This window comes from Thunnus albacares, chromosome 16, assembly GCF_914725855.1.
Source record: "Thunnus albacares chromosome 16, fThuAlb1.1, whole genome shotgun sequence".
Lineage (NCBI taxonomy): Eukaryota > Metazoa > Chordata > Actinopteri > Scombriformes > Scombridae > Thunnus > Thunnus albacares.
The window spans coordinates 7,425,560-7,453,089 of NC_058121.1; the positions used below are offsets into that span (position 1 = coordinate 7,425,560).

Below are 27,530 nucleotides of genomic sequence, written 5' to 3' on the forward strand. Positions count from 1 at the left end.
CCTACCCTAGGCTTGCCTGCATTCTGAGGGCCACATGGATGACGGGCTGATCCTCCAGCGCTGTCAGCATGAGGAGTCTCGGGCCGCCCGCATCATCCGCAACACCACGTTTCTGTTCACCAACTTCATCAAGTAATGACAGGGACAAGTGTCTTGTCTGTCACACTCCTACAACATGACAAAACAACTGCACAATGGGGAATTCTCACTGGGTCTATTTCAAGTTTTATAGCTTGATTATCTTCTTTTTTCTTTCTCTTGTCTTTCTTGGCCTCCCCTTTCTTTCCCTCCAGGGCTTTGGACAGCACAGCAGAGGGGGATTCCATGGCGGTTGGTGGGTATGTTGAAGAGGTGCTGCAGACGCTAAACGACCTGATTGAATACTTCAAGCAGCCCGACTCAGAGCTGGAGCATGAGGAGAAACAGTGTCTCCTCCGCTCTCTCATCAAACGTCAGGACCTCTTCAAAGATGAGGTAAGAATGGACAAAGTGATGTCGATTTTGAAGTTGGGATACGTGTGGATATAACTCTGTATTTTATTTATTTATATAACAATTTAAGATAACAGTCAGGATGATTCATAGTAAACAGAAGCCTCTATAACTTTTATTTGGAATTATTTTGATATGTCACTATGCTTCTTTAATTATATAAATGAACTGACATAATTCACATGATAAAGGTCTTGGCTCCCTGCATGTGCAAAAGAATTTGTCCCTTTATCTGTCAGTCTTAGGATCATGGTCAGTCCAAAGTTAATATACTGTAAGTAATGTAAATTCCATCAAAAATAAACTGAGAACAATGTGGGGAGAAAAAGTTTTTAAACTTTACCACTTTCAGCAGACTCAACTGAAAAACCCAACTATTTTTTACATGTTGTTGCAAAAGGGAAGAAACTTCTATTCTAATGAGATGAGTCATAAATTATTCATGGTAATAATTTTGTCTTTTTCTCAGGGCATGCTTACCCTTCTGTCCAAATGCATTGACCGGATGAACCTGTACAACAGCGCTGCCCACTTTGCAGAGATGGCTGGAGAGGAGGCGGGCGCGGCGTGGAAGGACATTCTTAACCTCCTCTATGAACTCTTGGGTAAGTGGGCCTGAGCGATGGATCACATGAAATATCCATATCTTCTGTCAGCGCTGTCAGCTGCTGACCCTGGGTAGACATGCAATATTAATCTTCCCCTTGTGTCTTCATCCTCCTCCCCTCCCATTATTTTTCACACTTTTTATCTCGCTTGTTTTCCTCTCCTCCTTCCTTCTTATCTCCTCCATAACCTCCCTCCGCTCTACTCTTCTTGCCTCTGTGCCACATCTGGAGATCACAGCTGGTAACAGCCTTTACATGACATTCATTTGTAATTATCTGTAACGAGAGAGAGGAGAGAGAAACAAAGACAAAATTCCTCTTGTATGCTTCTTTCGCAATCTGTTCTGCCTTCCATTTAGGTCACATTCTTCTCTGAGAGCAGTGTGGACACATTACAAAGCATTCAGCTGCATATTTGTAGAAATGACAGCATCATTAACTAAATGCCAGCCATCACAGGTGCTGCCATTATAGCGTTCTCCCAGGGCCTTTATTGAATCATGAATTCTAAAGCTGTAACCCTGAAAAGTTTTATTTTGGACAGCTTTTTCTTGGGTAGTTTGTTTTGCTGTCATTGGAGCTTTCCCATCAACAGCTTCCCCTTCGTCTCACCTTGACTGCCCTTATATTCATCATCAGCTACCCAGCATGTACTTGCACATGCACACACATTACACACACACACACACACACACGCCTAAAACCCACAAACACACTCCTCTGAGTATACTCCAGTCTTCCCAGCAAGGGGTCACCCCCAAGGATGCAAAGGCGGTCTGGTGAAGTGGATTTTGTTTGATGCATTGTGCAGCGGTCTTGTTAGTCCTGACCTTCTCTCCTCTCCTTTCTGTTGTAACTCTGCTGGTCTATTATAAAGAAAAACACATAGTTATTGGTGTAAGTTAATTGTCCGGGTGGTCAAACTTACCTGATAAATTATGAGGACATGGACATCAAATTCATCCTTTGTGATAAATCATTCATTTTGGTTCTTCAGGGCCAAATGTACCCGTTTCCAAACCACTGTAAATAAATAAATAAATGAGTGTTCAATTGAACTAGTTAGAAAATAAACCTGGTTACTTCAGCTATTTAAAATGTTGGGATTTTGTTGTGCTTTTAAATTTTGAATTTGCATGCCATTAAATAATTTAGGAGCATTTTCCACAAGCCTATAACTACAGTATATTATTATGTAGATATACATATAATGCATTGGAACACAAGCATAATCCATAGCAAGAGTTAAAGTTCAAGGTTTCAATTGCTACATTTGTCAATCAGGAGAATAGCAAGAAAACAAGCACCCACTTGTAAAAACATTGCTCCACAGTTTTACTATACAGTCAAAAACTCCACAGGATACCTTTTAACAAAAATCATACGGCATTACAACTGTGAAGATAATACTTTAATAATACACATAATATAATTTGCAATTGATTAAAATGATTTATCCATTTTGCGCAAAAGGCTTCAAGTAAGTCAAGTCTTATCAAGTTTTTGAGCAATTCAAATATTTGACCCTGTAAAGTACTGTGGTACCTATACCTACCTTTTGGGAGATGCCATAGTGCATTGTGAAGGTTTATAGGAACTCTTGATGGTGTATTATGTTTTTATGTATTGTGTAGGTATCTGTAATGCATTTCAGACATCACTAAACCTCATGAAAATGTTGCCAGTATTATTATTACTAAAAGCTAACTAAAGCTAACTAAAAAGTCTTTCCTACTACAAATAATAGTAGTTACCCTCTATAGTGTATACCAAGTATCATTCAGATATCATTGACTGTCTGTGCAGCTTCAGATTCTCCTCTCTCTATCTGACTTTGAATTTCACATTCACCTCATTTATTGGTAAACATCCCTGCCTTTGCCTCGTGGTGTGGCTCTATCCATGTGTTTGTATTGAACGATAGCTTTCCTGGAAAGTCAGAATTAAAGGAGATTAGACACCCAGCCGTATTCCTTTAGTACAAAGTGCTGTTAAGTAGTTTCACAGGCATTATCAATCTAATGTCCCTGAACCCTAATGGTGAAAAATGAGACAGTAAAATAATGAGACTTCGTAATGTCACCACTGTGACCGAGAAAGGGCACAAGGGAAGGCACCTGAACTTTTTATAAAGCACAGAGCTCCTGACTTCACAGTGGCTTTGCAATCTTATCCCTATCAGAAAGGCTTAATGATAGTAGGTGACAGGTGGTTCCACAGATTTAATGCATTTAAATAACTACCTGTGGACCAAGGGTGTCAAACAATGATTTAATGTTCATTCTAAAATGGTGTACAAGTTGTTGTTTTTTTTTTGTTTGTTTTTTTTTTTGTTGAAACTCAAACTGTCTGAAACATCCATGTATCTACCAGTCAGCTGCTTGGATCAAATTTTACATCCTCAACCATATCATCCATGTTCTTCCTAATCGCTGTGTATATTTTTGCCCTTTGTTCAGCCTCACTGATTCGTGGGAACAGGAACAACTGCACCCAGTTTTCTCGAAACCTGGATTGGTTGGTCAGCAAACTCGAAAGACTGGAATCGTCATCAGGTATAATAGAAAACTTGGAAAAAGAAGAAGTGCTACAGTGGTGCAAAAATGTGGTCTATTTGATATACATTTGTTCTGATAATGACAAATATGTTGTTGTAGGAATCCTGGAAGTTCTCCACTGTATATTGGTTGAAAGCCCAGAGGCTCTGAACATCATCCAGAAAGGGCACATTAAGTCCATCATCTCTCTGCTCTACAAGCATGGACGCAACCACAAGGTGTGTGCAGAAATACAGTAGGACGTAATGTTAGTGTGTTTTGGGCTGAATGGTCGTGACTTTGACTCCATTTTTATTTTTATTTTTTTTACCATTTTAACATGCATGTTAACAACTGTAGGATGTTTACATGTGTTTGCTTGTAACCATGTATTGTTTACATTTAGTATGCTAACATGCCAAGTAGGTTATAGCAGGCTGAAATTTAATATGTTAGCATGATGTGTTGGCATGAATCTGAGTAGTGCAATGTAAAATGACAGGAATAGTTCTTCTGTTAGAAAGTGAAGTGAAGTGTTGGACAAGTTTAAATTTGTACATGTTGGTAGCATTCGATGAAACCTCAGGGTGTTAAACACCAAAGTCATTAGGAGTAATGTTTGTGCCATTTTCACTCTGGAACAAAGTTTCCTCTGAAGAGTCACACTGCTAGCGACAACACTGATTACTTGGCGAAGAAAGAGGTCAACTTTAACTTGTTGAACTTCAAGTTTTGCCTTAAATCAAGAGAAGTAGCACAAAGCTGTAAAATACAAATATCATGTACAAAGCTTCCTGTGGCAATGGTGATTTCAGCAATACTCTTTACATGCAAATATGTTCCAAGAAATGCAGCCAATTACTTCAGGTTTCTGCTGAATTCTAACCTAATTTGAGTGGAGTTTTTTTTTTTTTTTTATTCTCTTTTTAGTTTATTATAAATTCAAGTGCATTCTCAGTGGACAAAACAGAAAAGCCCACAGTAGCAGGCTTTATCCTTTATCTGAGCTGCCAAATCCTTTCTCCTCCCGCTCTGCTGGGTGACAACAACCAAACTAAACCCAGTACAAGGACTTTTGGCCTGAGAAACGATTTATTTGTCAGGTCATGAAACCTCAATCAATGTCGAACAAAAGTCAAACCAACGAGTCAGAACTGAAGAAACAATATATGTAAATTTAGTCATGGCTGTAATCAAGGACTCATATCAAATGACTTTCTTCCCAGCTATGTGTTTTACATGCAGTGTTAAAATGTTACAGTATTATTCACTCTGTAAATTGTACCATGAAAGGGCATCCTTGTAAACAATAGCTGTTGATCATGAGTGACAGGTGGAAGTCTGTGGCCCTGTTGACTTGGGGGGGGGGGGGGTCTTTTATATCTATGGATGGTACATGCGTTGTAACTTGCAGAGAACCCGACTGAGCAGCGGTTAATTTAACTGAGAAATACAGTGTGGAATTTCACATTAATGTGTATGAATACACTTGTATCTGTGCAACACATTAATCAAACAAAAGTGTAACATAGTCTTTTTTTTTCTCTATCAGATTCTGGATGTCCTGTGTTCCCTCTGTGTTTGTAATGGGGTGGCAGTGAGAGCCAATCAGAATCTGATCTGTGACAATCTGCTTCCCAGAAGGGACCTGCTGCTTCAGACTCGACTGGTCAATGATGTTCAGAGGTAAAGAAGTAAAATGCATTCACATTACACATCAACTCTGAAACATTTGTTTCTTCAAACTTAAACTTATTTGAGTCCATCATGTTGGATGTATTTTATACAACATGATCAAGATATCAAGATGTGCACTAGTACAAACATCACCTCCTGATCCCAAAATATTCCCACAGCACCTTGTTGATGTTTTGACTCAAAGCTTGCAGCTGTCCTAAGTAGCTCTGCAACTAACAATTATTTTCGTTGTTGATTAATTTGCTGATTATTTTATTGATTAATTAATATTTCTTATCTATAATATGTCAGGAAATTGTAAAAATTATAATTAATAATAATATTGATAATGATGGGTTATTATAATTACCCATAATGATTTCCCAGAGCACAAAGTTGCCTCTTGAAATTACTTATTTTTATCAAACCATCAAACCAAAACCAAAGACATTCAGTTTGCTAATATATATAACAAAAAAAGCAGCAAATTGTGTCACATTTGACAAGCTAGAACTTGAGAATGTTCAGCATTTTTACTTCAGAAATGACCAAAACCATCAATCTAACAAATTATTTGCAGGTGAATTTTCTGTTGATCGACTAATTGATTTATTGTTTCATTTCCTGTGTCAAGTTTTGAAACACTGAGCTCAGAATGAGTTAGGAGTACATTTTGGGCTTTGGTGTCACTATTTGTAAATATACAAATGTATTTGAATAAATTACCGTAAACTATAATAATATACCTCAGACCAAACAAGCTTCTTCTTCCTATGTTTTCACATTTAGCATGAGGCCGAACATCTTCCTGGGTGTGGCTGAAGGATCAGCTCAGTACAAGAAGTGGTATTTTGAGCTGGTGATAGACCAAGTGGACCACTTTGTAAATGGGGAGCCGACCCACTTGAGGGTAGGCTGGGCCAACACTAAAGGCTATGCTCCGTACCCCGGTGGAGGAGAGGGATGGGGAGGCAACGGTGTCGGGGATGACTTGTACTCCTACAGCTTTGATGGACTTCACCTCTGGTCAGGTAGGCAACCTAGCTAAAGTTTTCACTACTGGCTGCTCAAATATTGGGCTTACCATGACTGTGCACTTATAGTACAGAGGTAAGAAAATACAGAGGGGTCCCTCTGTTTGTTTTGTACTTGAGCAAGGTATGCAAGGAATGAGTGAATCTTTATCATTACGGCATTAATCATTTAAAACCATGAGCTAGTAAAGCAGCTATTTGTAAAATACTCAACTTTGTAACTTTTTTGAAGTTTCCTGTGTGTCAAATTAACAACTAAACAGTAAAGTAAATATTAAGTAAAAGTATGTTCCGTTCCTTTGAGTCAGATCTATTGGAAAAAATCTTAGAATACTAATAAGTAGGTGCAAAATAAGGATCATTGCAGTGAAGTCAGTTCTTACGTACACTATTTATTGACTTGGAAAGACTTTGCACTGATAGAAGTAAGTGTAAATGAGGAAAGAACCTGCTGCTTTTCCAAGTAGTGAAGGGCAAGGTCACAGAACTCAGTGATATCAAAATTCACCCTCCAACTTCCACTTGATACACCTCTCAAGTTTTTTCCACCCTCCCCTCTGTTAATTCCACTATGGAAAGCTTCTCACCTCCTTTATGGGCTTTGATGCACCACTTGAGGCATGTTGTCTCACAACTTAGCAGCACATAGTAAAACCTGTAGCTGATGGCCAACTGATTGTTTTGATATGCAAGGTATGCTCTACGCCTGCATAACAAGAAATACCTAGTCAGTAGTTTTGTATTCATGTAGCAAAAAGTTGGCTTTGTGTGTTGGGCCTTTAAGTCCTTCAAATGCCCCCTGTTGTCTGCTCTCGCCCTAAAAGCATAGCACCTGTTTCACCTCTCTTCCTTTCCAAATCTACTAAAAGGCCCATCACCTCCTTTCATCAATTCCATGTCATCCCTTTTAAAGCACTCATCACCCATCTCTCCACCTCTCTGCTCCCCTCTCTTCTCCTCACCCATCATCGTGCCCTATATTCGCAATGACTTTGCAACTGTAACATCCATCCATTCTCCCTCTCTGTCTCTGCCCAATGTTGTCTAGGCCGAATCCCCAGGGCCGTGGCCTCTATTAACCAGCACCTGCTGAACTCAGAGGATGTGGTCAGCTGCTGTCTGGATTTGGGCGCTCCTAGTATGTCCTTCAGGATCAACGGCCAGCCTGTCCAGGGCATGTTCGAGGACTTCAACACCGACGGGTTCTTCTTCCCTGTTGTCAGCTTCTCTGCAGGTGTCAAGTAAGGCTCTGCATTTTTAATTGAAAAATTAGATGAAGAGGCATTCTCGGTGGAATTGCTTGTTTTTCTGGCTGGGTTGTTTTTATACTTGAGATGCAATTACATCTTGTCAGCCCCCATAGCGTTAGATATAAAGCAGTGATAGAGTGTTTAATTAAAGGTTACTGAGCTGACCTCAAGTTAGTGATCATCATGGAACAAAAAAACTCAATATTTTAAGAGGAAAACTAATATTTTTCCTTAAAATCCTCTTAAAACTTAAATTATTTAAATTAGTTAGAAAGTAGAAAATGATTTTGTGGCAGAAAGAATAATGTCAGCATACTGTAAGAGGGTGGATAAACTCTGCTGGGTGGCTTTACTGTCCTCTGCAGCCCTGGTATTATGTAACCACAGAGGTGTTGAGTGCTGTTTGCTGACATTGTGTTTGGATAGACAATTTCAGGTTTCAAAATGTGTTGAAAAAAGTAAGTAAAAATAAACTCTTAAAATACCCATAGTGAAGTAAAGAGTCATAGTATTATTGCTTAACGTCATGCAATGTTTATGTGACTTCTCATCTCAGGGTGCGTTACCTGTTGGGTGGACGCCACGGAGATTTCAAATTCCTGCCACCCGCTGGTTACTCTCCATGCTATGAGGCACTGTTACCTAAAGAGAAGATGCATGTGGAGCCTGTGAAGGATTACAAGAGGGACCATGATGGGGTCCGCGACCTGCTGGGAACCACCCAGTTCCTCTCTCAGGCCTCCTTCATCCCCACTCCTGTTGACACCAGCCAGGTGAAGAGACTGTTATCAGTTTAATGCAGAGCTGGATAAACTCAGTCAGTCAGTGAGATTTAAGCATTAAGTTCAGGATACAACTAAGGAAACTGGATACAGTTAACAGAAGAGCAAATGGAGGTATGAATGAAAATGATGTCATAAAAATAAAACAAAATGAAACACTTGTAATAAATAAGGCAAACACAGATACATTAATACAATAAGACTTAACAATATTTTAGTTGTAAAGGCTTTCACTAAAAGTGTTTCACTTTTGTATCAAATGTTTATTTAGATTAAGAACATTATTTTCACCATTTCAATTTTTAAGAAAAGCCACTTCCTAAATTTAGACTCTAGACAAAATTTAAATAAAATTCACAACCTGGAGAAATTTTAAAAAAGAGTTATACAATACAAGGTGTAGAATATTTTTTCTTCTGACATTAAATTAAAAAATGTTGAAACATGTACTACCTGCTGCAAACACTGATGTTATTCAGTGTTTCCATAATATTGCTGCTCTGCTCCTCCTCTAAGGAATGTCTTAAATTAAAATAAATCTTTTTTATTTTTTAAGCCATCAAGAGGTTTCAGGGAACATCTCTCATTTGAGACAAATTCCATTTATGTTACAGACCTTTTACATAATATTCAGTACTGCAGTGGCCCTGAAGCACCAATGCAAAATGAGTGCAGACTTGCTTCATCCATGTAACAAAGCCAAAATAATGTGCAACTTTCTACAATCTCCAGGAATCTAACAATTGCACAGTCAGGAGAAAAGCTGAGCACAGTTTTAATTCTGTTGGCCCATTGGCATCTTTTTATCATCCAACTTTACCATCTGTTCTCCTTCTCGCTGCAGATTGTTCTTCCCCCTCACCTGGACAACGTCCGGGACAAGCTGGCAGAAAACATCCATGAACTGTGGGGGATGAACAAGATCGAACTGGGCTGGACCTATGGCAAGGTAAACCTGCTATTCATCATCACATTCAGCACACAAACACACCCTGGGTATATTTGTCACAAAGGTCAACTGTAGCTCTCCGGTAAAATGTTTGTTAATGGCCCATTAACACCAATATCATAGTCCTCTTGAACTACATGACAGCAGCTTGGGTTTGGCTCTTTCTTCAGAGGACTGATATAGTGAACTGATCTGGGACCTTTGTTGCGAGTCATTTCTCTGTCCGCTCATTTCCTGTCATCTCTCTACTGCCATCCCTTTATAAATAACAAAAATATTAGAAACAAACAATTAGCAGAAAAACTAAAGTATCCTAATGAAACTATTTGTTGAGAAGTAAAATCCAGTTTAATTTTGCTGACAGGTGAAATTAAGTTTCCAGTTTGGACAATTCATAATGCTTTCAGGTCAGGTGAAGAAGGAAAGGAAAGAAATGAAAAGAAGGACAGAAGCAGGAAAATAAGTGTGTCAAGCTTAGCAATTTTGTAACTAAATACCTGGTTTCTTTCACAAAGAAAGTCACTTTTCACTTGAAATTTATGTCTCCATATATCCATAAGGTGCCATCTTTTCTGCTGTAAGAATACACTATTTTGCAGTTTACAGTGAACAAGGTACTCTTGCAGCAGATAAGAAAATGCTCCAGGTAATACAAAGGGGAGAGAAAGCTGGAGGAAATAGTAGACAGTATTTGTTCTAACTAGAGTATGTCTGGAAAAAAAAAAAACAAAGAATAAAAAAACAAAGATAAGGATCCCTATTACTGTAATAAACCTTACAAAACCTACCTACCTAAACCTGCAATTGTAAATTTAAAAACACTGCAAAGGAGCAAATATATCCAGCTTCAGTGCTTTTAAGCTATAATGTCAGATAAGAAACTGCTTATTTAGCAGGTTGACACTCAGACATGTAAATAAAGGTAAAGTGGTAAACTGTAGTTAACATCCAGTACATCTAAAGGTATTTTGTTCCTTCCTGCCTCCACTGTGTCTCTCTATCTACATCCCATTGTTTTTACTGTCCATAAGGCTTCCTGTTCACTGCAAAACAGGTAGACAGTTAGAAGTCTGATCACACACACTGCCTCTTTTGAACTGTAGTGGTTATCACAGAATCATTTTCCTCTGAGGCCGTCGCTACAGCGGCTGTTTAACAAACTTAATGAGTGTCTCACCTTCCAAGAGTATGACATCCACATTAATTAAGACTGGGAGAAAGCTCCACTCAGAGGGGAACCCAGTTTTTATAGTTTATTAAGAACAACATTTAGGTTCAAACAGCTGCTTCGTATTTAATTTTGCTCTAACAAGCCTCATTGAGCTCAAAGTGACATTGCCCTGTATCCATGATTGAAGCCTCTTTGGACAAGAAGCAGTTTCTTGGCAGGCGGGATGATAGTAAAGTTGGATATGGCATAATTATTTCGTATGTGAGTGCTTTGCCTAACTGTATACTGCTCATACCTTTTGTGTCTGGGCGCAGGAGTAAATTTCTCTGCTCACAGACAGCTGAGCCTCTTGCTGCTGTAACTCTCCTCTGAACTGATTCTGGCTTAATTACTGTTAAAATACCTACATCTGAGGCTTTAATTAGTCGGAGAGGAAAACAAATAAAAATGCATTTGCCAACGTCTGCTGCAGATAAATTTGGATGCGTTCCAGTTTTATTTTCTGAATGCTGAGACACACTGTCATATTTTCCTTTGAGGTGTTGTGCCTTTTTACATCTGTTGCTGTTATGGAAAGACAGCCTCATTAAGCAAAAGAAAGGAAGGTAGAATCCAGATTTGTTGCTGTAAGATGAAATATAATACCACCAAGCTGCTTTCTCCTCAGGTTCGTGATGACAACAAGAGGCAGCACCCTTGCCTTGTGGATTTCGCCAAGCTGCCTGAAACTGAAAGGAACTACAACCTACAGATGTCTAGTGAAACGCTTAAGTAAGGCCGGGCAGTTTGCAAAATAATCCAATTACCTATTCATGGGGTTGCAGCTGCTCTCTGCTGAATGCTGTGTGAGAGCATAAAGCAGTGCTTGTAATGACTTGCATCTCCTGAGTGAATTCCAGTATCGATTTTTAAGAAATCTTTGGTCCAAAGGTTATTTGAAACAACTACTGAGTCATCTCACTGTAAAAACATTTGGCTTGGCTCAATAAAGCCTCCTGCTGTTACAGTGAGCCTAAATCAGGTATGCAATTTGTCAATTACATGCTGTTGGGGCCCCAGCTGCCATGGATCCACACGGACAGAACTGAATATTATTCGCAGTCTAACAGCATTGATCGACTAAGATTTATCAATGTCTAATGAGCTGTGTTAAACATTTTGCAGTCTCTCAGTGGATTCTGCAGAAACATATTCATCTAACAAAGTGTAATGGGGCTTGAGTATTGACATCAGTTATGGTCTCTATCTCTCCTTCTGTTTCTCTTTTATCCTCAGAACCCTGCTGGCACTTGGATGCCATGTTGCCCAGGTTAATGTTCATGCTGAGGACGATCTGAAGAAAATCAAACTTCCCAAAGAGTAAGTTAGCAGTTTTTTCCCCTGTTATAGCCCTTTCATATTTGTTGAATGTCATGAAACAAAAATATAATGCATTTTATGTGTTACATAATACCAGCTTATTTGATTTGGTGTTTACTATTGAAATTGAAACACGATGCTCATGCTGTGTCTTTTATTTTATCATGTTTTGTCTGCAGCTACGTGATGTCTAATGGATATAAGCCTGCGCCACTGGACCTTTCTGACGTGAAACTGACTGCAGGTCAGGAGGTTCTAGTTGATAAACTGGCCGAGAACGCACACAATGTGTGGGCCAAAGACAGAATTAAACAAGGATGGACCTATGGCATCCAACAGGTAAGAATGATTTTTCTATTATTATATATATATATAGAGAGAGAGAGAGAGAGGAAGAGTGGAGTTGGTAGTATAATGGTCTGCCCCTATATTACATGCTATCATGTATTTTTTGATATTTATACTGCTATGAAATATGGTCAAAGTTACCTCTACTTCCTCCTCATGATGACATTAGATTGTTTCAGACAGAGGCTGAACTGAAGGGACTGCATAAAGAGCCAGTATAAGATAAATACGTTTTTTGAACTGTAAATCATGCAAAGATTCACCAGTATAGATATAGACCTGGAAATGTGCATGATACATCCCCCTTTAAGATTTGAATTAATGGTTAATAATAAATGTTAGTCTGTATTGTACTTGGCAGAAATCCTCAACCGTATGGATGTAATTTCTTTGTTTGTGTCAGGATTTGAAGAACAGGCGTAATCCTCGCCTAGTGCCATATGCTTTGCTGGATGAGCGCACAAAGAAATCTAACAGAGACAGTCTGAGAGAGGCCATCAGAACAATGGTTGGATATGGATATGACATCGACCCCCCAGACCAGGAGAGTAAGAAAGGCTGTGTTACTGATACTGCTGTTTCAAGTCCTTATAACCCCTAGTTTCTTGGCATAATTTAAAATGTATGTGCTGTGTACAGTATGCTGAGTAGATGTTGCAACTCAGTGAAACATATCCAGTTATTTCAAAGATACAGTGTAAAAAAAATGTACAAATGGTGATGTGTTAGAATAAATCAAACCCCTACAGTATATGACATGCTACCGTATTTCAGTGTCACCCACAAGTAATCATAATAAGCTGTTATGGCTAGTAACATCATAATAAAACAGTTATTGGAAACTGTTTTGACCATATTCTCTATATTCCTTTGGCATTTTGACACCAGATAGCATTTTAAACATTGTTGGGTGCCAATATGTTAAAATCTATTCTACATCAAAATGTTTGCTGGAATATTGTATGAACTCCTTATTATAGTTCACTGCATATTTTCCACAGCAGTTGCCCACACAGTCTTAACTCTTGTCAGCTGTCATCATTGGGTGGTTATTGTATAATTTGACACCAATATTGAAAATACTACATACATATCCTATTGTTATCTCTTGACAGCTGTTATTTAGTGTATCTGTTGAGCAAAAGCATCATTTTTTTCATGTCTCTCCCTGACCCCAGCTGTCCATGTGGTGGATGATCAGAGCATCGAGACCATCCGCTTCTTCCGTGTTGAGCAGACTTATGCTGTGAAGACGGGAAAGTGGTACTTTGAGTTTGAGGCCTTGAGTGGAGGCGATATGAGGGTTGGCTGGGCCAGACCTGGCTGCAGGCCCGATGTGGAACTGGGAACAGACAACCAGGCCTTCGTCTTTGATGGATACAGGGTAAACCAGCTTTGTCAGGCTTATTGTACTGCTCCACTTCAGCAGCAGCCATTACAGTAAAACACATTTAGTTTGTTTCTTTTCCCCATCCTTGCTAAATGATGGCTGTACCAGTGATAGAGGGGAAGATGACTGGCCTAAAAACAAGTTACTTGAAAGATTTTGAGTTTGAAGGGATGCAATTATAATTTCAATATACCTGAAACTAAAATTTTATGGATGTTGTGGTGCTAATTAGAAATCAGTACAAGATTAGGTAAATCTTAGATGTTGGTGGAGAAAATGATTCATGTATAAATACCAACATTGTTCCATTTTTTTCTTGCTTAAACAAAATTTTAGAGCTTAACCACTGATTTGTACCATATTTTTGTCAGCGCGTACAATATAATTTTGCTCATGCTAGCTATATCATCATGATAATATAGAGTTTGCTGCAAAAACATAGATCTTTGTCTTTTTTCATTAGGGTCGACGTATGCATGCAGGGACCCGCTACTTTGGACATCCATGGAAAAAGGGCGATGTGGTCGGTTGCATGATCAATATGGAGGACAAATCAATGATTTTCACTCTAAACGGAGAGCTCCTGATCACCAACAAGGGCTCAGAGCTTTGCTTTGCCGACTTTGAGACAGAGGACGGTGAGGGCTCCATATTCCACTGAACCTTAGTGCTAATTGGTTAATTTATTGTGTATGTGTTTCCTCCACAGTGTCTCTGGAGTTTTGACTTTGTTTGTTTGGCAGTTAGCACAAAACAAAGCAATACAGAACAAAATGCTAATGATGTTGCAATTTAATGTCCATTGTGGCACTGGCTCATTACACTGTAAATGAACCATTCTTCAGGACAAAACAGGAGAGAAAGTCACATAGGAATTAAGTTAATTGTTCATGTGTGATGGATTCTGCTTTGTAGACAGTTTTCAAACTATGTGCTTACACGCATGGTTATACGCTGATGTGGGTTTTTCAAGGCTAATAGAAATGCATATTTTAGTAAAACATTGTGTACTGATATTGTTACATTTAATAGATATAATATATTCCTTTTTAGTATATCCCTAGATGAATTTGCCAGGGTGGTAGAGCCACCAGACTAAATAAATGTAGCACTTGAGTGCAGAGAGACAGACCACATTGTTAGTGGTAGGAAAACACCCAAGTGACTGTGTGATTACATGTGCAAAGAAAGAGAGGAACCTCAAGTATCAGGCACACATATACAAGCTGTTCATTTCCTGCTAACTGGCAAACCCACCTTTCCCTCCTCCAGGTTTCATCCCCGTGTGTAGCCTGGGCATGTCTCAGATTGGACTAATGAACCTGGGCAAGGACGCCAGCACTTTTAAGTACTACACCATGTGTGGTCTCCAGGAGGGCTTCGAGCCCTTCGGTGTAAACATGAACCGAGAGATCACCATGTGGTTCAGCAAGCGCCTGCCCACCTTTGTACTTGTACCCCAGGACCACATGTTTATTGAGGTAAAGAAGTATTTTCATTATTATTATTATTGTTGTTGTAATTTTTTATTTTTGTTCTCAGATTCTCAGTCACTGATAAAAGGCTGCATGTCAAAATCATGCATACCATATAACTGCAACATCCCTGGTTTGATTCCAGCTGGGGACCTGTGCTGCATGTCATACTTGTCTTTCTCTCCTCATATTTATTTATCTATATCTACACTGTAATCTTTCCAATAATGGCAAAATCTACACAGAGAAGGGTGTTACCCTAATCCCTAGATTGATCCAACTCCTGTTGGGAAGCAGGTTTGAAACCAAACAGAAAAAAACCAAAAACCTAACATAAAAGTTGTCAGCTTATTCTATGCATGTAAACATAGTCATTATGAACAGTGTAGCTGGTGTTGATGGACACATTGGTATTGATTCTCTTTTGATTTTGATCCCCTTCTTTTCACTCCTAATCTCCTCAGGTGACGAGGATCGATGGAACGGTTGATAGTCCTCCCTGCCTCAAAGTCACCCACAAGACATTTGGCACCCAGAACAGCAACAACGACATGGTCTACTGTAGACTGAGCATGCCTGTGGAGTTCTACTCTGCAGACATGCTATTGGACGAATCAATGAAACTCAGGTCAGACATCATTGCTGCATTGGAACAGCAGTGGATATGTTTTCCTGAACAATGACTGTTGTAGTGGCAATGTCAGATTCATCAGTGGGATAATTTTGTCTTAATTTGTGCTTATTTGCTCTGTCGGGCAACTGAAATAATTTGTTTTTTGCAGCCATCCTCCGAGAGAAGATGGGACTATTGACTATGGAAGCATCACAACTGTAAATCAACCCAAATTTTCAAAGATATCCATGACATCTGAAATTTTTTTTCCATGAATGGCTTCTCTTCATTTAGTAAGAGTTACCTGTTGTGCTGTATGTTTTCCTGGCAGTACTACCACTCAGTGAGAGTGTTCGCTGGACAGGACCCTGCGTCTGTGTGGGTTGGCTGGGTCACGCCCGACTATCATTACTATTGCAAGAGCTTCAGCCTCAGCAAGATGCGGACGGTCACCGTCACCCTGGGAGATGAGAGGGGCCGGGTCCATGAGAGGCAAGCCACCTGCTTTATTAATATGTGGAGTTTATTGGATATATTAAATTTAGAGAAGTGTTTTGCAGTAAAAGAGAGTCAGCAGATTTGCCAAGTTCTCTGAGGAAATCAGGGTATACCAGGGAATTTAAAAAAATGTGCCACCTTACTGTGATTTAGGGAACGCCACACAACAGTATTTAACAGCCACAGTGTGAATCCTATTATGAACAGAGCCCCTAAGGACACTTTGGTGAATGTGTTTTCAGCAGTGCATTTCCTTGAGATACTTTGTCTTTTCTCACAATACCTTTTCTGTTCCACTTGCATTACTTTTTGCTTTCCCTTTATAACACTTTCCTCATTGTGCTGGTATGCTTAAGGCAAAGTTTAAAGTAAATCCATTATAGCATGGTTTTGCTGGGTGTTGCAAGACATTGTAATATACTGAAACATTTATCAATGGGAATGTGATAATATTGTGAAACTTTATTTTTTGGAAACCCAGAAACTATTGCAAGGAAAGGCAGTGGTATTTCTGAAAATAATTTAACCATAGACTTTCACATACAGACGGATACTCCCATGTACATTTCTATGATACTTCATGCATCACACATGAAAAAAAAACAAATACAGTTATTCACAAATTACTTTAGTTTAATAAAGTAATGTCTTTCTTGTGTTCCTCAATGACTGTTAGTCATAACAGTCATCTTCTGAACATACCTCTGAATTACACATATGGTGACCTGCTTGTGGCAGAATTTATTTACAGTGTTGAAATGACACCACTTATTCAGCTGAACAACCATGGACATGTTAACTTATCTTTTATCATCCCTTTTCATCCTCCTACATTATTCAGGGGAGTAAAGGAGGGAGAGTGTGTCTGTGTGTAACCGAATGAATATGAATGAGACAAGAGTCACAAGTCAACACAGATCAATGAATGTGGCACATAATGGAAAAAAATACTGAGCACAAGATCTTTTGATTTTGAATCATCTTTGTTGTCCTGTTGATATTCACATTCACATGGATTTCTGCATGCTGAGCTCATTTTCTGCTTTTATCTTGCCGCAGTGTCCAGAGGAGTAACTGCTACATGGTGTGTGGAGCAGACGCAGTCAGCCCGTCTTCCACCGGCCGCTCCAACACCGACCTGGAGATCGGCTGTCTGATTGACCTGGCCACTGGCCTCGTCTCCTTCACTGCCAACGGCAAGGAGCTGCCCACAACTTATCAGGTAAATAAGAACAGAACACAGAAGTGAGGAGCAGAGGACTGAGACACAAGGACAGGCTTGTTCATAAACAGCAGTGTGCGCATGTCATTATTTCTCTATTGTATGCAAAAAGAAGCTGAGTGTGGTTGAAATTTGGGTTACTACTCCACAACACTTGGCTCCATAACTATTACATTTAGAAACTGAGAACTTTTGAGTTTTTCTGTCGTAATAAATTTTTGGCATTGACAGCGTTGAGATTCATTTGTATTTCCTGCACGTGCTCAAAAGATCCATCTTCCCTTCAGGTAATGTAAACAAATTTGCACTGCAGCAAATTAGACCTGCAGAATGGAAGTTAGGAAATTATACAGCTGAATTCTCATCTGTTTTCAATGCCAGTTTCATAACAAAGACAGACATTTGCTCAGTAATCCTCGTCTTGCCTCACTGGTCTCAGCTTTTTAACGCATCATATTGAATACCTGACTAGACATCAAAATCGGTGCCTTGAGAAGCTTCCATCACCTAAATCTTTCTCCTACTTTATCTCTTCATTACCATCCCTCCCTTTTCTCCCTTTTTTTCACTCCTTATTTTAGTCGTGAATTGGCATTTTTGAAAGGGGAAGCCCTCTTACGGAATCAAGAAGCTTTTTACCTTGATGAAAAGCTTCTTGTCCTGTTCCTGCATCAGAGCTCTGGTTGTTTTTTTTTTTCTCTTTGTATTTACCATTTGTGTCTGATGCCTGTCATCGATACACCAACTAATACCCATTGAATTTAAAACATAAGCTACAGTAAGTCATGGGTTTAAAGATTAAACAACCTTCTTGAATCAAAGAGCAAACGCTGTCTTAGATAACAAGAAGCTCACAACACTGAGTATCAGGACCGCATTAAAGAAAATAACAACAATTATCACAGACTTAAGATTCCTCTAAGGGTTTAGTTTAAGACAGATCTGACTATTAATCTCCTCCCAAGCAATGTTTCAACATGTTGGTGTATTGTTACATCTACCATGAACATGCAGCAGGTAGGATTAAGTTAGTACGTGATGTCTATGACTTAACTTTGTTTATTTTCAGGTGGAACCGAATACTAAGCTGTTCCCTGCTGTGTTTGTACGCCCCACCAGTGCAAACCTGTTCCAGTTTGAATTTGTCAAGACCAAGGTTCGTCTCTTTCCGAATCTAACATGCAGCAATGCTTGAACATTATATGATGCGTGGTAGTTGATTTTGGTATTACCACAACAAATTTTCAAAAAATGTTTTTCAACTTGCTCAACTGGTGCCAGAGCTCACTCATGGCATTTCATAGATTATTACAATGATACAGAACACTTTTGAAGAGAGCTTCTCATATTTTTCATTTTATTCATCCTGAAAGAGTCACACACTGGTCAGCAGACTCCGATTTGGACGAAGGTTTTTAATATCATCAATTTAATATTAAGCTCTGTCTGCATTGTGAGTAGTGGTAGTTAGAATTAAACTATGACCAATATACATATGTTTATATATACAGTACACAACTTGGGATAATGTAAGAATAATTACTGTAAATGAAATATTAATCAAGTAAAACTCTTCACTATGTTGCTCAAGGATTCCTCAGGGTCTTCAAACTACACTGAAAGCACTACATATTTAAATCACTTAGAAGAGATTTTAGAATCAAATTGTTTATTGCAGCAAGCAGAATATTAAAACAGGAAATCTTATGGTTAACATTGTTTTTGTCTATCTTTTTTTATCATATTATTTCCCTTCTCCTTGCTCTGTTTCCAGGATGCCATGCCGCTCTCTTCTGCCATATTTAAGAGCGAGCACAGGAACCCGGTGCCGCAGTGCCCGCTGCGAATGGATGTGCAGACCATCGTGGCTGTGCTGTGGAGCCGGATGCCGAACACCTTCCTAAACGTGGAGACGGCTCGAGTCAGCGAGAGGCACGGCTGGGTGGTCCAGTGTCTGGAACCGCTGCAGATGATGGCCGTACATATACCTGAGGAGAACAGGTCTGCAACAAGGATAAAAACACAGACTTGTAGATTCACATGATGTATATAACGTGATTAGTTCTGCCCTGAACTGTTATATTTATAATGTTTAGAAAAAAACTTACAGGTCAGCATTGTCTAATACATTAGTGCTGCCTTGTTGCCATTACAGTTATGATTAATAAGTGGTTTGGACATCCCATGCGCATTACTACATGAAAAAGCAATCTATTAAATACCCTGATAACTAATTACACTGAGCAACAGCATAGTTGAGATGGTTAGTAGTCTATACCTCTCACTAATGGTGTTGTTAGTGCAACTGTTGTCAATATTAAGACCAAATTTCCCATGAACTCTCTCAGTTGCAAATGTGAAATCGAACCCAGTGGCACATAATATATATAAAAAACAAGGTTTTATGTCTGATGTTTTTTAAATATGTTATTTTACCCCATTGTCTCAAAACTAATGTGCTGGTGATTTGGTAATTACTATTTGTTGTGATGCAAAAGGTTGAGAAAATTGCACTGTCCGCAATGATCTACATTTCCCACAATAGTCTAATACAAGAAGAAGCATTTAAAGGGATAGTGACCACAGTGTAAGTGAGTGTGGTAAATCTTACAGTAGACAGATTGATGTTGTCTAATCACATACAGTAGTTCCTTTTGATAAAAACAAAGCATATCTAGTTTGCCAGCTTGTACATACTGCTTTAATGTAAATACAGACACCTTTATAATCCTGCATCTGCCTGCTTTAACTCCTCCCTTCTGCATTACTCGCCTCTTTCTCTGTCTTGTTCCAGGTGTTTGGATATCCTGGAGTTATCTGAGGATGAAGACCTGAGGAAGTTCCACTACCACACACTGAAGCTGTACTGCGCCCTTTGTGCTCTGGGGAACACCCGCGTAGCTCACGCCCTCTGCAGCCATTTGGACCAATCACAGCTGCTCTACACCATCGACAACCAGTACCTTTCTGGCATGTTGAGGGAGGGCTTCTACAATGTCCTTATCAGGTCCGTTAGCTGCACTGTTAGTTACTTGGTTGAAATATAACATAATCACATAGTCATTCATAACTTAAGTGTTGTAACTGTTATATCTTGCAAATTTACCCATCATGCCTTTTTGGGTAATTTGATAAATTGGTAAATTTGTTGGTGTTTGAGATATGAAGGACTAGAATGTGTAGTAGGGAAAAATAATGAAGGCTGCTGTCAGTGATACAAATGAAAGTCTACAATGTTTGAAGTGTTAAAATTTAACAACCTCAACTTTCTTGCATTGAAAGGAAAAAGTTTACAATATATATTTTTTTAATTCATCAGATAATCTAATGTTGATCCATGATAGAATTATAACTTATTGCAACTTCAACTCTAACAGCATTAACTGGTAAAGTGATGGAGCGGAACACAAAACCACCAAGTAAATTTGCCATATAAATCTTAATAATGCCTCTGTGATGTATTTGTATTGCCCGCAGACATTGAGTGTGGTTGACTGTCTGTTTTTTCACATATGGAGTAAATTCCCAACCTGAAACGCAGACAGACACTCTTTGGATAAATCATATATAGTGCATAATCAATATCATGTTTGCATTCTTGTGGTTTGGGAGTTTTGTTTCAAAATACTAACTTTAAGCCACAAAGAGTTTTCAGAAGTTGGCATCTCAGCAGCTAGTCAGGTAATCGCTGAGTCATTGGTATTGATAAACAACCTGCCACCTTCCAGAGATATAATGTGATGGTTTTGTACTGTGGGACTGTAGAAATCTCACTAATTGCACATTTATACCACTTACAGAAGGCAAATTTTAAACCCAGACCTGAAAAATGTATTTCCTGATAATGGCCAACACTAGCAGACTTATGCAATAATTTACCTGATTCTCACTCTCATTTCCAGCATCCATCTTGAGACAGCTAAGGAGGCTCGCCTAATGATGAACAATGAGTTCATCATCCCCGTGACAGAAGAGACACGCTCCATCAAGATGTTCTCTGATGAGTCCAAGCAGCATTCTCTGCCCGGTGTCGGCCTGAGCACCTCCCTGAAACCTCGGGTCAACTTCTCCCCCGTCAGCATCATCAACACCAAGCGCCCACAGTATCTCTACAGCCCCCAGATCCCCCTGGGCATCCTGAAAGAGAAAGCCATCAGCATGCTCACCGAAGCCGTGCAGGGCGGAGGTGTCCACATCCGAGACCCGGTGGGCGGAAGCGTAGAGTACCAATTTGTACCCATTCTCAAGCTGATTGGAACGCTGTTAATCATGGGGGTCCTAACCAGCGAGGAGGTGAGACTGATTCTCCTCCTGATTGACCCTAACGTGTTCGGTGACAACAAGGAGGGCGAGGAAGCAAAGGGAGATGAAGTGTCTGTGTCTGGGGAGAAGGAGGAGGTGAGCAAGAATGAGGAGAAGGCCGTGGAGGCAGGAGAAGAGGAAACAAAGGAGAGTAAACAAGCCATTAAAGGTCTGCTGGAGAAATCACTGCCCGAGTCTGTCAAACGCCAGGTGATGAAAATGATCATGAAAGCATGCATGCGCATTTTAGTGATTTAAATGTGAGACTGAAAATAGTTGCACAAGACTAAGTCCATTAATTTATCTTTCAAGGTTTTAATTAAATTTTAATTTTAGCCATCTTATTTGCCATCATCCGGTTTGGTACAGTCATTCCTCATTTGTCAGTATTTCAAAGCTTTTATGATTTATTTCTCACTGAGAAGTAACCGCATGAGTGCAAAGGAAAGTGCGGTGTTTGAATACTAATGTTTCCTTCAATGACAAAAACTTCCCAATGCAATAAACATTCAAACTTAATAAACACAGCTTTAATCCATGAATGATGGGGACAGATAATCTCTGTGATATATCTGAGATCTCTCTTTGTTTCAACTCAAAAAACTCTTAATCATTTGATGATTAAAAAAAAATGACCAGTTATTCAAAAACCATATCAAACAATACAGACACAGAAAGAGAAATGAAACTTTTAATTCAAAATTTACTTCTTTATCCCTGCTGAATTAACCTCTTTGAATGGGTTTTTCAGATGTGTGAGCTGCTGCACTACTTCTGCGACTGCGAGCTGAAGCACCGCATCGAGGCCATCGTCGCGTTCTCTGACAACTTTGTGGCCAAGCTGCAGTTCAACCAGAAGTTCCGCTACAATGAGCTCATGCAGGCGCTCAACATGTCTGCCGCCGTCACTGCCAAGAAGACCAAAGAGTTTCGTTCACCTCCACAAGAGCAGGTAATGTACAATACTGCAGTGAGACAAGCGGCGTATGAAGAATTGTTTATATCCTGTTTGAAATGTAATGTATGTTCAAGGTTGTTTGAAGTATTATATTGGCACAAAAGCCCAGAATGATCACTTGAGCCTTGGGATGAAAAAAAAATGAATGACCTTGACTGGAACAGAGGTTTGCAGTTTACGTGCCTTTTTGGTTTTTGGTTGGTCCTTAACTTTATTTTCAGCTGATATTCCCAAAGGGTAAATTGTGCCATGTGTAAGGCACAGTGATTTGACTGTGCAGTGAAAGTCAAACTACTCGTATTTAGATTAGAAAATCGTTATTAGTCCCAGAGGTGAAATTTACAGCATAGACCAGAGTTACTGAATGTTTTATTAAGTGACCATATAGGATTTTTTACAAGACCAGAGGTCCATAACAATGCCCTCATATCATATCATCATATCCTCTCAGATGTACCCACATAAATATTTATTAACCAAAACTGTTCTGAAAAGATTTCTCAAAACTCACCTGTTCTCTGTTGTCTTGATCATTTTTTCATTTGTTTGCGAACCTTGAACATTGCATTAACATGTACATGGCACCGACAGTAACAACTCGTCATCATGGTAACAATGTAATTGGACAGGATTGAAGCTGACAACAGTGTGTGACACACACACAAGCAGCTCTGTGAGTATGTGAACATATTCAATCACACCAGCACTGAAAATATATCCATAACCTTAAAATGCTTTGCAGAGTTCAGAGCAGGTTGCTAGAGAAAACTGACTATAAAAGCACAAGGAAGTACAAAAATGCAAAGTCATCTCAGCTAGATGTTCAAAACTAGTAGTTTGACCAGAACATACAGTACAGCAGATGCTGCTAGGAAACCTAAATCAAACTGGAGCAGTCTGTGGTATCTGAACCTTTAAGACCAAATTATTCCTCTCAGGGTTGACTCACTTTCACAGCAGATGTTGAAGCAATCAGCTACTCAGAGAGGTCAGACTCAGGTTTCGTTGCACCATGTCAGGCGATGGTCAGCCAGGGGGCAGACTAGACTGTGTTACCCTTATTGTTTATTTGGATCCACGATACTCTCCCTTTGGGTCCATAAATGGGAATGAATGAAGGTGACTAACATTTATGGCAATAATATTAAGTTGAACTCATGCTTTAGTAAATTCAGCATTATGTGTATTCGGGCTGAGACGATTAGCTGATTAATCGATCTGTTGATCCACAAAAAACGGTTTTGATAATTGATTTTGAAGCAAAAATGGCAAAAATTCACTGGTTTCTACTTCTCAAATGTGAATATTTCTTTTCTTCATCTTCTATGATATTAAACATAACATTTTGGGTGTTAATCAGCCAAATCAATTTGAAATTGTCAACTTGGGCTCCCGCAAATTCTAATCAACATTTGATACTATTTTCTGACATTTTATAGAGCAACTATTAATCAAGAACGTAACTAAGTTTCAGCCCTTATGTGAACGGACTATAGAGAATATATATCTGTTGGTTTCAAATTAATGAATAAAAAATTCCTCTGTGCTCCCGTAAAAATCATTTTTTGCTTTATTTATTATCTAAATGACCTAAATAGACAGAGTGGTCATAACCCTTTGGTTAAGTATTGGTAAGTTGTTCCCTCCCGTACACCGCATGCTTTCAGTGTTTTTCAGCTCAGTGTGTAATAACTGCGTCAGCACACCGGCGTGCCAGAGGCTCAGATCGTTGTACTTAATGACTAGGCCTCATTCAACACCCATTTCTCTCTTTCTGTGTCCCGGGGCCAAAGAAGGGAGGGAGATAGAGGTATAATATTATTCTTCCTGCCCAGTAGCCAAAAGGTTCCAGTTGTTTCTTTTCTGTTTTGTCTCTGTTTCAGATCACTTGTTTTTGTGCCGAGTAGCACTTCTGCATACAACAAAGCTGCATCGCAAAGAGTGAGCCAAAGTTAAGCTCTGCAGGACTGGAAAGCTTTCATGTTCAAAGTATTTAATTGCACTCCCTCTGAGCTTATAAAACCTTGCAGATAAGCACAAGCCTACAGCTACATTGAAAAATAAGTAGTAGTGGTCAGCAGCAGGTGTATGCTGTATCGCTGTATGTTCCTCCTATGGTTTATTAAAAAGTCCTGCTAGAAATAGACTTCAGAATAGCCTAAACTGGACTCTGCATTTGCTTAGCCTGAGTAAGCATCTCATTTATATTTAGTCTGTTTTATAGTTAGCTTGTGACATACAGCAGACACAGTAGATTTGTAACCATTAAGGAAACCTCATCATTAAAACTAAATAATGTCACATGATGAAGAATTACTTTAAAGGTTTTCACTTTCTCTTGTCCCTAGACTTGATGTAAAATGCTTCAGACTATCTTTCTGCATTGATCAGACGGATACAATCTGAAAAGCCCGTGTGAGAGCTCATTGCAGGAGACTACATGAGTAATTCTGCTATTGAGCGTGACTCTGAATAATGATTGTGCTATCCTCTGTCTTTCCACTGCTCTCTGCTATGCCATTCTTCTTTTATTCATTCTCTCACATGCTTGTGCGCTTATTTATCAATTCTTCTACTTCCACTGCTCCCCAAAACATATTTTTGTGTTCCCTTCCCCTTCTAACTGTATTGTTCTGTTTGTCTGTTTCCTGCAGATCAACATCCTGTTGAATTTCAATGCAGGGGATGACTGCCCCTGTCCCGAAGACATCCAGGATGAACTCGTTGGCTTCCATGAAGAACTGCGACTGCACTGTGGTAGAGTCCAACTGCTTCCTCAATACATAATGTACATTTCTTATATAAATATTGCTCATGACTGCTCACAGATGTCCATACTTGCTGCTTATGTTTCAGTTAAGGTGAAGTATTTTGTCACGCAAACTGATTCAGTTCCAACATGTTTGTTCTTGACCTTTGACTAAGAAAAAAAAAACTTGGCTCCTTTTTAACTGGTTGAACTTGAAGGCAGATAATAACAGGTGGAAATTCAGGCTGTCTGACAGAAATGTCTTTCCCCTTGCAGGAATTCCAGTGGAGGAGGATGAGGAAGAGCAAGACACTTCAATAAAAGGCCGTCTCCTCGCTTTGCTCTACAAGATCAAGGGCCCACCTCAGAAGGCGGAGGTGGAACCCACAGAGATGGAACAGGCAGCTCCCAGTAAGTCACTTTAAGAAAAAAGAGGAATAATTCTTGCTAACCTAAACACTTAGGTTTTACCAGAGTTTCTGAAGATCTCACAGCACAGCGTTTCAATTAAACTTTAACTTATTCAGATGCACTAGATCACATCTAAGAGATGAAGGAATTCACACTATATATATATATGAAGTATGTATCTCATTTTAAAGTGGGAAATGCTGGCAAAAAGACAACACACAAGTAAACTGTCAAACCACATGAGAGTATTAACAACATATTATAACATGTTCTTAAGGGACAATGAACCCAGATTTGTGACTTTTGAACTGATGTCTGAAGACCCTGGTTTCATAAAATGATGCAGATGCAGTGGAGGCAGACTAACTCTCATCACCTCAACTTTCATCTTGGTGCTGTGCAACAGTTACACAGGATTTCAGTGATGTTGCGTACCATCATTATCAGCATCTATTTAATATCAAAAGGTTTGCTGGAAAGGCAATAAGCCATAAGCCATCTGAAATCTTTTAATCCAAATCTCTATACTGTACATGTTACAAAACATTAGCTTTGATATGCCACATCTGTCATATGGATTTATTCATCATAAATGATACAGAGCAAAAGACACTGCCATTCGACTGGTTTGACAAGGTCTTTGCTTTCCCCTTGAGTCAGTGGTTTCAATATTCTTTTCTAATGCGTTTTGCTGAAGGCACGGTATGTTCTGTTTCAAATAATAGAAGACTAATGGACAGCCTTTGCAAGACTCTTTGCTATAAATTTTAATGCCTTACTCTGGCCTCCCACACCTACCCTGCATTATTGAACAGCTCTATAAGTGGACAGATGATGTGATTCAAGATGATTCTGAGAGACCAATGCATTACATTCTCTACATCATATTGAAGTAGTCAAGCTAAATGATTAGTGGAGGAAACAAGCTGCTCTTACAGTCTATTATTCTGTCATTTTTGAAACATGTAAATGTTATCTGAATGTCTGTATATTTAAGATTATGTACCCTAATGTATAATCTGAATAACACCAAATCAATCAAAACATTTTATTAGTTCTGGTAAGTTCATCATTCACTATTACAAAAAATATACAAACATAACTGACTTTTATGAGTAGGGCTGCAACAATAAGTCGATTGGACAGAAAATTAATTGGCAACTATTTTGATATTTTTGATTATTCATTTATGTTATTTTCCAAGCAAAAATGCCAAATATTTAATTGTTAAAGCTTCTTAATGAGGATTTACTGCTTACTTTGTCTTTTGAGATAGTAAACTGAATATTTTTGTAATTTTGACTGACAAAACAAACAACTTGATGACATCACCTTGAGCTTTAGGAAATTGTCATTTTTCACTATTTCTTGACATTTTACAGACCAAATGATGAATAGAGAAAATAATAGCAGATTAATCAATAATGACAGTTACTTGTTAGCTGCATCCCTAGTTCCGACTAATTTTTATAACAAAGAAAATGGTTCATATGAACAGGGTTTGTTCCTAAATCTACGAGAATAAGATTCAACACATTCTCAGTACAGTTGCCAGCATAGAGCTTTTTGGCTGTGGAGGAGCACTGTGGCAGGGTGGTTTTATAAAGAATAGTGTCTTACAGCTTCAGAGCTATTAGCACCATCACAGAACAGAACAGAACAGAAATGTTAAGTCATCTTCAAAATCAGTCTGCGGTTCATTGTC

General features: G+C 39.0%; 1 protein-coding gene across 7 annotated transcripts in view; it reads left to right on the forward strand.

Moving 5' to 3' along the window:
- The window catches only part of ryr3 (ryanodine receptor 3), a 120,767-nt gene that overhangs the window by 42,147 nt on the left and 51,090 nt on the right, over nucleotides 1-27,530 (forward strand). For all 7 annotated transcript variants that reach the window (XM_044377105.1, XM_044377108.1, XM_044377107.1 and 4 more), the window contains 28 exons: nucleotides 11-132; nucleotides 294-474; nucleotides 962-1,097; nucleotides 3,560-3,655; nucleotides 3,758-3,876; nucleotides 5,190-5,323; nucleotides 6,104-6,345; nucleotides 7,397-7,589; nucleotides 8,155-8,371; nucleotides 9,225-9,329; nucleotides 11,168-11,271; nucleotides 11,776-11,859; nucleotides 12,039-12,198; nucleotides 12,611-12,755; nucleotides 13,386-13,591; nucleotides 14,061-14,235; nucleotides 14,870-15,078; nucleotides 15,537-15,700; nucleotides 15,855-15,903; nucleotides 16,017-16,177; nucleotides 17,243-17,405; nucleotides 18,475-18,561; nucleotides 19,180-19,406; nucleotides 20,200-20,412; nucleotides 21,308-21,917; nucleotides 22,459-22,659; nucleotides 25,320-25,422; nucleotides 25,691-25,825. In XM_044377105.1, coding sequence (XP_044233040.1) covers nucleotides 11-132; nucleotides 294-474; nucleotides 962-1,097; nucleotides 3,560-3,655; nucleotides 3,758-3,876; nucleotides 5,190-5,323; nucleotides 6,104-6,345; nucleotides 7,397-7,589; nucleotides 8,155-8,371; nucleotides 9,225-9,329; nucleotides 11,168-11,271; nucleotides 11,776-11,859; nucleotides 12,039-12,198; nucleotides 12,611-12,755; nucleotides 13,386-13,591; nucleotides 14,061-14,235; nucleotides 14,870-15,078; nucleotides 15,537-15,700; nucleotides 15,855-15,903; nucleotides 16,017-16,177; nucleotides 17,243-17,405; nucleotides 18,475-18,561; nucleotides 19,180-19,406; nucleotides 20,200-20,412; nucleotides 21,308-21,917; nucleotides 22,459-22,659; nucleotides 25,320-25,422; nucleotides 25,691-25,825 — 4,741 coding nt within the window. The remainder of the gene's footprint in view (nucleotides 1-10; nucleotides 133-293; nucleotides 475-961; nucleotides 1,098-3,559; nucleotides 3,656-3,757; nucleotides 3,877-5,189; nucleotides 5,324-6,103; nucleotides 6,346-7,396; nucleotides 7,590-8,154; nucleotides 8,372-9,224; nucleotides 9,330-11,167; nucleotides 11,272-11,775; nucleotides 11,860-12,038; nucleotides 12,199-12,610; nucleotides 12,756-13,385; nucleotides 13,592-14,060; nucleotides 14,236-14,869; nucleotides 15,079-15,536; nucleotides 15,701-15,854; nucleotides 15,904-16,016; nucleotides 16,178-17,242; nucleotides 17,406-18,474; nucleotides 18,562-19,179; nucleotides 19,407-20,199; nucleotides 20,413-21,307; nucleotides 21,918-22,458; nucleotides 22,660-25,319; nucleotides 25,423-25,690; nucleotides 25,826-27,530) is intronic.